Raw genomic sequence first — 14,199 nt, 5'->3', positions numbered from 1 at the left:
TCCTCGCCTCGTGCGGGGGGAGGGGCCGGGGAGCTGCCACGCGCCGGCAGGGGGAGAGGTTCTGGGGAGGGATATGCGTCGTAGGGCCCCGAGCATGGGGGCGGGGGGCGGCTCTGGAAAGCGCACGCTGATCCCGGAGCTCCCTCGGGAGCCCAGGCGGGTCTAGGCCCCTCCCTGGCCAAGCAGAGGTTTGTCCCCTTTGTCGTGAGACTACAATTGCCTTTTGTTCCTGCCCCCCTCCCCCCCGGTGTACAGGGACCCGGCCGTTGTCGGGGTTTTTGTCCAGTGATTGCAGTGCCCCAGAGCTCTGGACCTGGGCTGGCACCTCTTAGGATGTCGGAGGTGCTCACAATTTGTTTAGTCAGGGCCTGAGCTCCTGCCAGTGCATGAATGAGTGGACCTCATCCTGCGGGTTGGGGACCCTTTACAGTTGGTGCTCCAGCAGTGCTGGGACATTGCTTTAGCTGTCTTGATCTCAGAGCAGTGTCCCCAAACTCTTGGCTGCTTCTGGGAAAGCCTGCCCTTTCCTGATAAAGAAAGGGCTGATTTGTTTTGGAGGAGTGTCTTTTTTGTTTCCAGCCTGCAAAGGTCAGTTCAGGGTCAGGGGTCCCTTGTTTGTATAACACCCGGCATAGTTAGAGGTGATTGCTGCTTTGAAAACTGTGCCCTGTTAACTGAAGGATCTGTTTATTAGAATACTGTTACCCCCTAAATGTATCTAAATACATAGGCAGGCAAGGTTCTTTGAGTAGATGTGATATCTTTTATTAGACCAACTGAGTACTCAATGGGTCTAATGAAAGATACCACATTTACTCAAAAAACCTTGCCTGTCTATGACCTTAGACCAACACAGCTACAACCAAAAACCCGGTTTAAATAGATAGGGATTTTTGCCATACTTTGTGCTCTCAGTTGCAAGCTAGATTGGAATGAAACACAATCCCCCTGTGTCAGAAACTCGGCACCATTCACCTTCGCTGCAGGGGTAAAATGGGCAGAGTTCCACTATGTCGCTGTGCTGCTTCTGAAGATGTGTTGGTGTCATGTGACTCAGGAAAGCTGCAGGCACTCGCTGCTTCCATAAGAATAATCGGTGCTTTACAAATGAGCCAGCCAGCACTTAAGCTGCAAAGTGCTATTTTGGGAAGGTTTCAAGAGTTTTTGACATAGACCCTGATCTCACTTTCACTGAAGTAAAAGTGACTTGCCCAACTTTGGAAAGGGAGATGGTGTCAAGAGTCTGGTTTTGAGTGGAGCAGCTGCTTTGCTCAGGGCATCTTTGTTTCTCACTAGAAAACCTTGGTAGAGAGTTCTAATAGACTGAATCTGTAATGCTGAGACAGCCTGTTATTATGGGGATGTTAAGTATTCCCAGCCTCTGCACTGATTCTGCAGTGAGCTGACATCCACATTTTCACCCACCTGCAGAAATCCAGAATTTATCTGCTGGGATAAGCAAGAGGCTATTGCTGTGGATCTTCTAAAGACCTGGTTTTCTTTTCCTTCTTGTTTCTAGGCCGTGTGTATTACTTCAACCACATTACGAATGCCAGCCAATGGGAGCGCCCCAGCGGAGGTGGGAAAAATGGCCAGGGGGAGCCGGCCAAAGTGCGCTGCTCACATCTTTTGGTGAAACACAACCAGTCCAGAAGGCCCTCATCATGGAGGCAGGAAAAGATCACACGGACCAAAGATGAGGCACTGGAGCTTATAAATGGCAAGTAAAAGCAGGAGGCAGATTGATGTTATTGTGAGGGAAAGTCATGTTAAGGCCAAAAATGAGCACAGAAATAAGTGGCTTATTGGCCTGAACTCTCTAAATCAAAGTTTTTTGAGGCAAGTGGTTTGAACATGGACTTTCGTGTAGCACAGCCACTTGGAGAAACACTTTTGCTGCATGATTTGCTGATCATGACTAAATGACTTAGGAATAGGACCCTCCCTCCCCCTTCCATCCTCATGCCAGTTTCCCCCTTTATGTTTTTGTAATGTTGTCAGAGGCTTGTTTGTATTTTCTTTGTAAATGTATATTTTTATATTAAAAAATAAAGCAATTATTTGATGCTAAAACAAGTGCTCCTTAAACATCTTCCTTTTTTTGTTTAATATTTATTTGCCTGTTTGTCCTGGTGGCAGTTACTGTAAATTTTGATGAATCTCTGCCTGGGACTGAACCCCAGGTATAAACATCTTGAATATCTGTGGACAAGTAAATTTCTTCAACCTGCCGTGGTCTTTTGCCTGATTTGGGAGTGAGGGAATTGCATGCCTTTCCTGCTGTATATGGGACCCATCACAAGATACGTCTTCCTTTGCAGCGCCAGCAATAGTTTCTAACTATCCTGTTTCCTAATCAGTGAATTTGGGCCTTGTGGGGCAGAGTTCTAATTCTGGTTTACTGTTGGCTCTCTTCGTTGAGTTCGGTGCGAGGGTCAGAGGATCTGTGGTGAAAGTCTCCTGACTTTGCACCATGGCCTGTGTTCCAATCTGTAGCAGTCAGTCTTGACTTGTTATGAAAATGAGTTAATATTCTGTAAAGTGCTTTGAAGTTGTAGGCAGACAAGGTTCCTTGGGTGAATTTGATATCTTTTATTAGACCAACCCAAATGGTTGGAGAATAGTTATTAAGCAAGCTTTCGGGTTCAAAAACCTGATGAAGGGTTTTTGAACCCGAAAGCTTGCTTAATAACTATTCTCCAACCATTTGGGTTGGTCTAATAAAAGATATCAAATTCACCCAAGGAACCTTGTCTGCCTATTTCCTTAGACCAACATGGCTACAACCCAAACCCTTGAAGTTGTAGAGCACTTATTACCATATAGTATTACATTAAAGTTGCTTGTTGCTTTTAAGGGTTCAGAAACAAGGGTGAGGAAAAATGTCTGGCAGCTACCTGGATCCAGTCTCTAATAAAAAAAAAAATTGTCACTCAGAATTTGAAAGCCTTTGATGAGGAAATCACCCCACTGAACAATAAGCCTTTGAGCAGCAGTTTGCCTGGGTACTCACCAGCAGATGGTGCCCAATAGCCTTTGAAAGAGATGCTGAATTAATTGCCATGAATGCTGGCATCTTCTCAGGGAAATGTCTGTTAAGTCGGTCAAGTTAAATAGGTGTAACCAGGGGCAATGCAGTAGCTGGTTTGAACTCTGGAATCTGAGTGTTAAACCCAAACGCTTATTGGAGTTATGCAGACAGTTGAGAATTCTTTAAAATCTGAATAGCTTGGAATGCTACAACTGAGCTGCAACTAGTCATTTCTTAAATGAGGAGCTCCTCATCGATTCGGTCTCTTAAGGTGAAATGTACCCAAGTGAAAAGGATCAGCAGAAGAATGGTCTTCCAGCTAGGGCTTAAGGGCAACTAAAGCAGCGTGTTTGTTAGAGCAGTCTTGTCCCTTCCGTGGCTTGGGGATGGGGAGCCCAAGGTATGTCCTTGGGGAGAGGGACAAACCTGCCTGGGGAGAGGGAAATCTCAGTGCCTTGTAACTGACAGTTGGCACATTTGTACCACAGAATCCCTACTTTTTCTGATCAACAATGTAAAACAGCAGTGCCTTTGGCACAGTACAAAGCAGATGTTCCCAAACTTGAACCCGAGTGAGAGAAGATTATTACATTTTAGAGGGAAAAGTTCTCTTGGGTGGTGTTATCTATTAAGTGGTGTTTACCTACCTGACTAGGCTTTCTGTTAGTAGAAGTCCTGTGCTTTGCTTATCTTCCCTTAGAAGCCAAAATAACATCCTGAACAAATGAATGTCATCTTTATAACTTTGCTTGGGTGCCCTTCTTTATCTTAGACACAGCAGGTCTTCGTCATCTGATAAGGTTATAGAAAGACATTTTAATCTTGTTCTAAGATGCAGATGTAATTTTTATTTTTAAATTGATTTTTTTTTAAAGCAAGCGCCAGATTGACGGCACTGGAGAGTAAAGTCAGATAATTTTTATGTTTAGCAATCTTTTTTCCTTTGTGGCACCTGAGGATGCTAGAAATGTGATTAAAACTTATTTCATGTAAACGTCCTGCTGTGTTCTTGATAAAGTCCATTAGGGATTCATTCATTCGTCACTTTTATTATCATTGTATTTTTGTCTTGGCAGAATGAAATGCCATGATCAAAAAAAATCTTTCTGCCAACACCCCCATCTGTCCTTGGTAAGCACTATTCCCCAGAAAGGTCACAGGGAACATCCACTAATGCATATTTTATGTAGGCTGTCTGTGTTTTACTTGCTCCAAAAAGGTGAGATGGTATACTGATACCGTTGATTTGGAAAGATCCAAGCCTGAACATAACAGAAAATTATAAAGTTTCTTTAAAAAAAAAAAAAAAGCGCCTAACATTCATTGCCTGGATGCACAGCTTAGCCTCACTGGAGTTTTTGACAAACAGTTAGGCATCATTGAACTTCTCTGAGCAGATGCACTGTACCTGATGAATGTAATTATAGCACAGAATTGTTTAGGTAGATCTCAAGGGAGGCATTTGTTTGACAGACGCAGCACCACACATTCTCATGTTTTGTTTAGAGAGCAGTTATGTCTAGGATATTTCCTTCAGAATCTTTAACTCTGGTATTAATGTTTTATGTGATAAGAATCTGAGATTGGAATTTAAGGGGAGTGTTTGTTATAGTCTCCTCTCCTTGGAGAATGTGGGGAAGGTTAACATTTTAAAAAGGTGAAACTGGGTTAGCATCAAATATTTTGCTTGCGGTTCTCCAGTTATAAGGGAAGTAGACTGGAGATGACTAGGGGAAAGTGGTGTTTTTAATGCATTCTAGTGTGTTATGTTACAGTGGGTGAAGACAATTTAGGTTTTTGCCTTATTTGATTTGTTCCATATCATTGCTAAGGGTCCAGTTCTATCAGGCACTGAGTAGATGCATGGTGACAGCAGGAACGCAGGGCCTCCTGGGTCACTGACTCCAGTCCCTTGAACCATAGCATCAACTCCATTCATAAGATGCTCAATCTGTATGCTGAAAACAATCTTTTTTTTGTGCTTCCTTCTGTTCTTGTTGAGGTAGGGTGCATTCCAGAACCTCACTCCTCTGAAGACTAGACACCTGCTTCAAGCCTAAACTTCTTCATGGCTAGTTTATATCCATTTGTTTTTGTACCAATATTGTTGAAATAACTCTTCTCCCTCCAGGGTGAGAGCCCCCTGATGTACTTACACAGAGCAGTTGCACTCCCTCTATTTGTTTGGCTAGGCTGAACAAGCCAAGATTTTTCTTTCCTCTTCCAAGATCATTTCCATAGCCCTCCCCCGCACATTTTCCAGTCTCAATTCCTCTTTTGAGTGTTGCTGATCAGAAGTGCTCACAGTATTCTAGATGAGGGCTCACCCCTGCCTTGTACTAATATGCCTGGTCTGTAATGAAAATCACTTGCAACCTAGGATTGTGTTTGCCTATTTCACAGCGACATTGTTTTGATGGCTCAGTCCATCCTGTGATCAGTGGGGATACTCAGGGCTGTCTTCCTCTTTTTCCAGCTGATGAGCTTCTGGTTGATAGCAGGAATTCATGCATTTTATGTTGCTGAGTTTCACTTCATTTTTCTTATCCTGGTCCTCAAGACTAGCTAGTTCTGGATGTGATTCTGAGTTTCTGTATTGACAAGTGTCTTGACTCCATGTCATCAGCAGTTTCCATTAGTATGCTCTTCCTTTCTACTTCAAGGTCATTAATGAAAACATTACTCAAGGTCAGTCCCGCAACCAAGAAATTCCATTAGGAACTACCATTCCAGCGTGATGCTTGTTCTTCAGTCCATCATTTCTTTCTCACTTTGCAAGTTTGTGGTAGTCCCCTTTGTCTCCAGTGTAACTCATTTCTCACATGGCATTGTATGAAGTGCTTTTCTACAGTCTGGTATCTGTCCTGAAGAATTTGTTCTAAACAATCCTTTCATATTTATAATCCTCTTCTATGCCCTTGAGAGCTGAGACACAGGGAGTAAGTATATTACCCAAGGCTGCACAAGTCTCTTCCAGAATAAGGAGCTGACCCCAGTCTTGTGTCTAAGAAGCATACATCCAGTTGGCAAGTAGGTTTTGTGCCTGAGCTAGTCAAATTAGCAAAGCTGTAATTACCAAGCTCCACTTCCCTGTGCCAGGTTGATTGGTTTCAGTTCGCTGGCTTGTGAAATTCATTTTTAACAGCCTCACAGCCTGAAAGCTGTTAACATGAAGGTCATGGTACAGTCACACAACTCATAGGAGTATAGGGCTGGATTTGGCTTCCTGGGCCATAGGGTCTAGTTCCCTGTATTTGCAGGGAATTGCTAGCTCAAATAATCCCCAAAAACTGCCATGTGAGCTTGGGGCTCCTTTCACTTCAAGGATTTTCTAAACGAGTTCCTGACTTAAGGATTTCCTGGTATTTCTTGGTGTGACCAGGAGTGACATGCTTACTGATGTGGCTGGGATTGTGCTTGCAATTAAATACGCATTTAAGGTGATGCAAATGAGCGTTTTAGATAAACTCTCTTTTGACAGCAAACCTATTGGGCAAATACATTGTTTGCGCTCCAGACAGCTTAGTTTAATCGGATAAACAATATCCATTTCTCCTTAAAATGGTGGGGGGGCGGGGAATGTGAAGAGTTTTCTGCCCAGATACAAGCAATGAAGTAAGCTGCTTTGTGATGGACCTCTTGCTTTTGATCTTGCATGAATCTTCAAACTGGCTCTGAGATAGAGAAGTAGGTCTGGAAGGGACTTCTAGAGTTCATCTAGTCCAAAAACACAAGATATTATGGATACATAGCTATGATGCATAGATGGCTTTCTGTGAGCTCTGTTTCTTTCTTTCCGCCATCTCTAAGTAATGTACTTAGTTCAGTCAGCATGACTAAGATATGCATAAACCCCTTAACTGAATGACGCTACTTCCAGTACTGCTAGTGCTTTTGAACTGAAGCAAATAATCTGATCCCTTTTGAGGAATGGAGGTAAACTTCAGTTGCTTGTAATTATAGTCAAAGGACCTGTATGTCCCCTGTTCTGTTTTCCCCTCGCCTTCCTCCCTCCCCCCCCCCGGCCACCCAGCTAGATCCATTCCCCATGCCCCCCCCCCTCCCCCCCCCCCGGCCCCCCAGCCAGATCCAGTCCCCATTTTCTTCTCTGCATTCCTATTTGCTCTTAGCACTTTTTCTACTGGCCTCAGTTCTATGGCTAGTTAGCCCAGTAAGAGAGAGAATTTTTCACTAAATCCCTTGCATAACTGCATGCGTTAGGGCCCTGGCAGTTGCTGCCATTGAAAGGTTCCAATTGATTGAATGTTGAGGGAGAAAGATGTGCTGTAGCAAAAATAAATCCAGAGACTTCTAAAAAATAAAAATTGGTGTTTTGGGCTCGATTTCAGTCTGAAGAAGACAGTGTCATACTGGGAGCTACTTGGAAGAAATCTGCCCTAAAATTACAGCAGCTTGGTTTTCAAATGAAAACCGATCTTCCTTTTTTTTTCAGCTCATAAAAATAGGCAAGCTTAGTCAAACAGACTAAGATTCTTACTGGCATTGAACAAAATCTGTGTGTGTGTGTGTGTGTGTGTGTGTGTACAGTGGCTTGGGAATTGTTGGTGTAACTGTGTGCGAATGACTAGTAATCTTGACCATCCTGCTTGCTTACTGTGATGACTTCACAGCTGCCCCATGTTTGCATGCACTTCTGGGTTTTTGAGAACTCACTGAAGACAGGTCTGTGTGGTCTTTCATGTACAATGAGGACGTTAAATCTATCAACATTTTAAAATTCTGACCAAGTGCTTTAAGCCTGAGAGAGTTAAATGTAGAGTGCAGTAATCTGCTGTACCCCTGTGGCAAAGCAGAAATTGCCACTTTGGTTATGGAGGCCAGAACTCCTTCCACAAACTTTCCTTTCCAAGTGGTACTTGTATTTGCATCTTTGTCCTCCTTAAGAAACAGCTGTCAAAGCTCTGCACATCTTTGCTGCATACACTTGCTGTTATCACAGCTAGTTTGAAGCTCCCCTGTTTCACCTCTAATTGTTCTGTGTTCTCCACTTGTCACTGGCTGTATGGCCTTACTCTCTTCCTTCACCGCCAGTTTCTTCCATCATCCCTCCAATTTTGATCTTGCATAGTGGGTTGGCTTGTTGGTTGTCCATGTGACCTGTTGAGTTGGTCTTTAAGTTGCCCGTCCCCTGACAGGCTCTGGAAAATGCCATGCATGCTTCCGTGTACAGTTTCATATCAAAGAAATCACAGTGGCATTTGTTTTCTGTGTTAGCGCAGTTAAACTGTGAAAATACTTACTGATGCAGGAGCACTTCTAGACCCATGCTTAGGAGTAAGTGGCATTGAAACCAGATTGGAAACTCTTGTTCTCTCCTCCAGCTTCATCACTTCTAAGGCTGCCCTCGTTCATTCTGAACATCCCCAAATGCATTCAGAGTACTTCAGGTGACTCTGCACATACATGCTCAGAGAGGGCTTTTCCACTTGCTGTATTTGGGCAGTGAACATAACCATCCTGAAATTTAGCGTCCAGGTGCCCACCTTGTGAGAGGAGTCCATACGCTCAGTCTACAGTGCTCAGATAAGTTACCTTCATTGGGAAATTCAGCTTCTGATAGTGGAAGGCTAAACAACATCCTGTACTTGGAGAGCTTTAGGAAAACCAGCAGCCGTCTAACTTCCATGTGCAGCTTGCCATATAGTTCTGAAGACTTCACCAGGTGTTAGTGCCCATTTGAAGTGCTGCACTTCCCTTTACATAGCAGCTGCTGCCTTCAATGATTCTCTTCAGAGATGAAAGAGGGGACCGTGCTTTAAAACTGGGGAAAGTCAGGCTTCTTTGATCAGAACCTTAGCTTGCTTGCTTGCTCTTACTTTTGTGAGCATTGCTTGTCCCAGAAGTCAGGCAGTGCTGCTGTCTTCGTTGTATGGAAGTGGGGAGTGACACCCTGGAGACCCAGCTGTGGGAGCCTGTGGCTCAGAAGGGAAATAAACCCAGCACTTAAAGGATAGTACTGAACTGTCCAGGTAATGTGTACAGTAGCTTTCCTGGTGGAAATATCGGCAGTCCATTTTGAGGAGTCATTGGAGGAAAGCACTAGGCTGAGCCTAGTGAGACGTTATTGCTTCCAATGCCTCTGATTTCCAATGACTAAGCGCTCAGCAGAACTACACATGGTCTAAAGCAATGACTTTCTTTCTTTTTTTTCAACTAGGGTACTGTGAGATCCCCTTAAAGGGTGCTGTACACTATTAGCACTGCTAGATATACAGACATGTGCATGTAATTCACAGAGTAAACCTGGAGATTACAAACAGGAATTCATGATGTCAAAAAATCCCTGCCCTGGTGTGGCCTTCCTGAGCTCTTTGCAGAAATCATAGTCATAATGCTTAGGGTCAGAAGGGACCTAAACAGATCATCAGGTCCGGCCCCCTGCCCCAGGCAGGAATGGGTGCTGGAGTCCTATCACCCCAGCCAAATATACGTCCAGGCTCCTCTTGAAGACCCCAAGGTAGGAGAGAGTACCACCTCCCTTGGGAGCCCATTCCAGTGCCTGGCAGCCTTAACCGTAAAGTAATGTCTCCTGATGTCCAACCTGAACCTTCCCTCTAACTATTCTCTCTAGCAAGAAGAACTATTCTATTCTTTTTCTGAAGTAAAAAAAGAGTGAAAGCTAAGAGCTGGCATTTTCTGAGGTAGGGGGAGGGGATGGGGTGCTTGAGTTTAATGAGGGGTGCCCTTTGTTTAAAAAGATTGAGAACTACTGCTCTAAGCTGTTCATGCTCAGACCCTTTGCTCAGATTAATGATTTCAGAGCCATTAAATACGGGCTGTTGTGGCAATATTCAGAGATGTCTGAAACTGGGAGTTCTGCTTGTCTTTGACTAAATGCTGTTGATGCCCTGTGTTGGCAGCCTGCACCCTCTGAAGTCAGTCAAACACTATTAAGAAGCCCGTCTGAAGGAGTGATCTGAAAGATGAAGAGGGTTCTAGTTTTTTTTGTTTCATGGATAGAAGGGCAAATTAATGTAGGTGCTGGCAGTACTAAGCTACATAGTAAAGTGTGTGCAGATATTTTAAAGGCCCCACATCTTTCTCAATTTTTCACTTATTTAGCTGAAAATTTTATGCTTGGCCACTTTTCTTCCAAGGGTGAATCTCTTTTTGAACACACATTCTTGGCTTTTGAAGGACAGCGATGAGTTTCTACACTTAAAAGAGCAGCCCTCCTTGCAGTGAACAGCTTGCAGTGAAATGGCCAGACATGAAGAAGATTGGAATGTGCTTGGGGAAAAAAAAGCACTTGATGAGAAGTGCTTTTGAGTGTTGTGATGGAAGTTAATTTTGACTTGATTTAAATCGAGTGCTTTGAAAGCTTCACTTCTCGCGTGCACTGCACTTTGCAATGTAGACTGCTGTGCATGCTTGGTTGAGTAGTGAAAAGGCATCTGAGGTGAGAGTTGCTGGGAGATGGGTCCCATAGTTGCTGGTTGTAGAACTGGGGCACAGCGAGTGAAATTGGGGAAGTAACTCTACTGAAACTGGTTGTGGCATGTCTGATAAATGACTGTCAGGGGCTTGTCTGGAGTGCACAGTGCAGCCAGTAAAAGGCACTCCATGAGCATCTGTGAAATGGTAATTACGTGATCAGCTACATTGTAATGCAAACACGCTAGGTGGCAGAGTCATACTGGCATGTACAGCTTGGCCATGGCTCTGTGCAGCAGCAGGCCACTGTTTGGCAGTAAAAGCAATGGAAGAGGAAAACCTTGAGCTGCTGTGCTAATTCCTTGGATCCGTGGCACTTCTACAGTGGTGTTTTCTGCCTCTTGTTGAAGGGTGCTGGGACAAAGGGGTCTCTGAGATGCCATGCAGAGCAAAAGCAGCACCTTTGAAACACTCCTCAGTAATGAACATTCTTTTTTAAATTTGTCCTCCCTTCTCTTTATAAACATTCCCCTCCCTTGGCCCTGTTCTTTGCTCTGATGGCTAAATGCTGTCTCTGTCAACAGGCTACATCCAGAAGATTAAATCGGGAGAAGAGGACTTTGAATCTCTGGCTTCCCAATTCAGCGACTGCAGCTCAGCAAAAGCCGGAGGTGACCTGGGTGCTTTTGGGAGAGGTAGGTCTGGCTTGGCATGACCTCACATATACAAGACTGAGATTACAGGGCTGGTGCTGACTTTGCTAGCAGGGGGTGGGGATTAATAATATGTCCCTCTGCTGAGGAATGAATGTGAAAATGGATTTGTGCGTTAGGTAGCCTGCTGTGCAGAAAATGTAGTTTGCTGCTTGGAAGTTAAACCAATTAAGAATGCCGCCATAATATTATTCTAGGCAGAGAGAATGTTACACAAATGTCCTTTATAAAATCTTTTAGAAAAAAGATTTTTTTTTTTCTAGCCACAGTGAATAGAAATCCAGTTGCTTAGTGTAGCAGACCGTGAATAAAGAGGAAATGGGTAAATTTTGCTAATAGCAAACCAGATAAATAATTAAGTGCTATAACCTTAAATGGGGAGGCTATTAACAAATTGTGAAAGCAGGTACAATTCATAGCCAACCCACAATAATGTTGCTGGTGAGGGAATTCATTACAGAATTGCTGATCTGCATTGCAAGGGAATGATTGCAAGAAACTTCTCTGTGTATGCTTATTAACGGGGGACTTATTAGGGCACATGAAACAAAGTGTCGTTTGAAATTTAGAAAGGAGACTGAGCAACTGTGGGACAGCGATTCTCAAATCATTTGACTGTTTGTTGTGGCGCACAGCTTCAGTGTCTAGTGAGTAGAACAAAGTAATGATATTATGCAAATGTAGCTACAGTAGCTTAAAAGAATGAATCAAAAAAAGTATGTAAGAGACTGGTGCCTGCCTTGCACATTTTAACTGGATAAGTCAAGAAATCTGTAGTCAAATATGGCATTTTTTGTCTCTTGAAAACCTGTGCCCTTAAGTCATAGGAGCTGGAAACAAGACCCAAAAGAGCAGAGTCTAAGGAGAGCTGTCTACAGACTGAAATGGTGAGAAGGGATCCACTGCATTTAGAGTGGTGGGGACTTCACTTCAAGTTTATTTTCAGGGCTAGTGGGATGAGGAACATTTTAGATACCTGCCTGGCAGCAAGTGTGCAAATCTGGCTGTGGGAATCTCCTGCATTTGCAGAGTTGTACAAGGATTTTGGAATGGCAGACAGTGCACAGGACACTGCATAATTGGTAATGCAAACGCAAAAGGGTCCAGGGTAGCACAGGAGAAAATGCCTCGTTAGAGGGGTTAAAATAGACACGAGTGGCTGCCTCAGAGTCGGGGTTAGAAGGGACCTTTTGAGTAACCAAGTCTGGCTTCTGCTACTTTAGGCAGCCCCCAGATTGTAGTGACTGAAGCTGTCTTTAGAAACCTAATTCTTGATTTTGGAGTTCCACCCCCCCCACTGAGCTATTGTCTTAATTGCTGTTATACTTAGGGATTTAATTTGTACCCCAGTCAAATTATATTTGAGGAAGAAAATGCTTCCTTTTAGAGAGTCCCTTGCAATGGCATTTTATGGATTCTTATACAATGAAACACCCATTAATCTTGGGTTGCTGTGACTGCTATTTTGGGTTCATTTGGAAACTGTCAGTTCATTGTGGTCCTTCGTGACTTATGGAAAGAGATTTCTCCTGATTTAAGCAAAAAGCAAAGAAATGTTGCAAGAACCTGTCTCCACTAGATGACACTAGAACCACGAGTGGCTGCTCCGCTTTCGAGATATCACGCTCAGTCTCTATCTTTGCCTCTGCTCTCGTTGGGCTGCAAACATAATTTATTAGATCTATGAGTACTGGTTACTTTAGAGGTGAAACTGATAAAACATTCCAATTTATCTTCTTGAAAAACTGCAAGTAATTGACACTTTTGCTTTTCGGAAGATTATTTTGGTGCAGCAGAGAAGTTATTTCCTTGTCTGAAATAAAAATACTAGGCTACTACCAGAAATAAAATAAAATCTGAAGAGGAAGGGTTTTTACTGTGCAGTTCTCAGAGCAGCAAGCGCAGCTGGTCTTATAATGAGAATAAGTGGGACAGGCAAGCATTCTGTCTTTCCTACCAGTTAATCTAACTACAGAACTAAGGGGCAAAGCAGAACTCTGGAAAGTCCTATATATCAAGTCCCTTCGGCAATAAACTGAGCTTTTTGTGAAGGGGAGAATATCTAGCTGAAGCTATTAGGACTAATCCAGGAAGGGAGGAATTGAGCCTTCATGGTATCTTGCTGTCTTGCTACAGAAATGGGTATGGATGGATTTAGTGCCTCAAGTAAAATATAAATTCCAGAGCAGCTCCTCTGCTACATGTGCTGCATCTAGGATGTATGCCTTGTGCAGGGGCTGGAAAGCTTTAGTTCCCGAAGAGATTAGTATATCACTGAAATGTCTGTTTGGGAAAAAAAAAAAGTCTGTTGACAATCCATCCGTCACGCTGTCTGTGAGCTTTCTGTAGCCGTCTCCTAATGTGTGGTAGAGTCCAGAGCTGCAGCACTGTCTTGAAACTCTGAGACAAGGGTCATAAACTTACAGGAGATTTATGTTGTGTATTTGGCAAGAGGCTGATCTGTATCTTTTCAGGCGTCTCAAGGCAAATGCCAGCAGTGTGAAGCACAGGGAGTAATGGCTCTGTACGTGCCATGAGGCTTTGTTGCTGCTTGGTCCCTTCTGACCAGCAGTTCATCCTTCTGCTGAAGCATTTGGTGCGTGTACCACGAGACAGACCTGCTGGGAGCAGCCACACCTCATTGTTGCAGCAGTTTCTCTGCTCTAACTTCTGGTTGAAGTAAATTGGGCCAAGATCCTGTTCCTCTTGAACCCTTTCTAGCAGACAGGTTGCTTCTCTCTCGGCTCGCATTCTGACTGAACGCTTACCTCTGCCTGTTCTTTCTGGCCTGCTGCAGAATTGCTATAGTTTTCCTGCTTGGTACTCCTTGCGCAGGGGCCAGCCTAGCATCACATCTGGCTTCCTAAAGCCTCAGTTGCTAAACTGCCAGGAAGTCGGTGACTTGGAGACCTAAGCAGTAAGTGCGCTCTTTATCTAGGTCATGACATTACCCACGCGTGCCTTGTAAATTATTTAGTGCAACTTGTAATGCACACCACATCTCTCCCCTCTGTGTGCCTTAAGGGCATCTGAGACTGAAAGACTGACATCACTTGTGCC

At 43.8% G+C, this 14,199-nt stretch overlaps 1 protein-coding gene across 2 annotated transcripts in view; it reads left to right on the top strand.

Annotated features, from left to right (window-relative positions):
• PIN1 (peptidylprolyl cis/trans isomerase, NIMA-interacting 1) overlaps positions 1–14,199 on the top strand; it is a 15,944-nt gene that overhangs the window by 201 nt on the left and 1,544 nt on the right. The window contains exons 2-4 of one of the 2 annotated variants that reach the window (XM_025203980.1): positions 1,520–1,720; positions 11,011–11,121; positions 11,961–12,026. In XM_025203980.1, the coding sequence (XP_025059765.1) occupies positions 1,520–1,720; positions 11,011–11,121; positions 11,961–12,001 (353 nt within the window). In that variant the 3' untranslated portion in view covers positions 12,002–12,026. The remainder of the gene's footprint in view (positions 1–1,519; positions 1,721–11,010; positions 11,122–11,960; positions 12,027–14,199) is intronic. The other variant, XM_025203979.1, reaches the window with a different exon arrangement.

The sequence above is a fragment of the Alligator sinensis genome, unplaced genomic scaffold, assembly GCF_000455745.1.
Source record: "Alligator sinensis unplaced genomic scaffold, ASM45574v1 scaffold707_1, whole genome shotgun sequence".
Lineage (NCBI taxonomy): Eukaryota > Metazoa > Chordata > Crocodylia > Alligatoridae > Alligator > Alligator sinensis.
The sequence above is the reverse complement of the archived record's forward strand: the minus strand, read 5'-3'. Positions and strand labels throughout refer to the sequence as shown.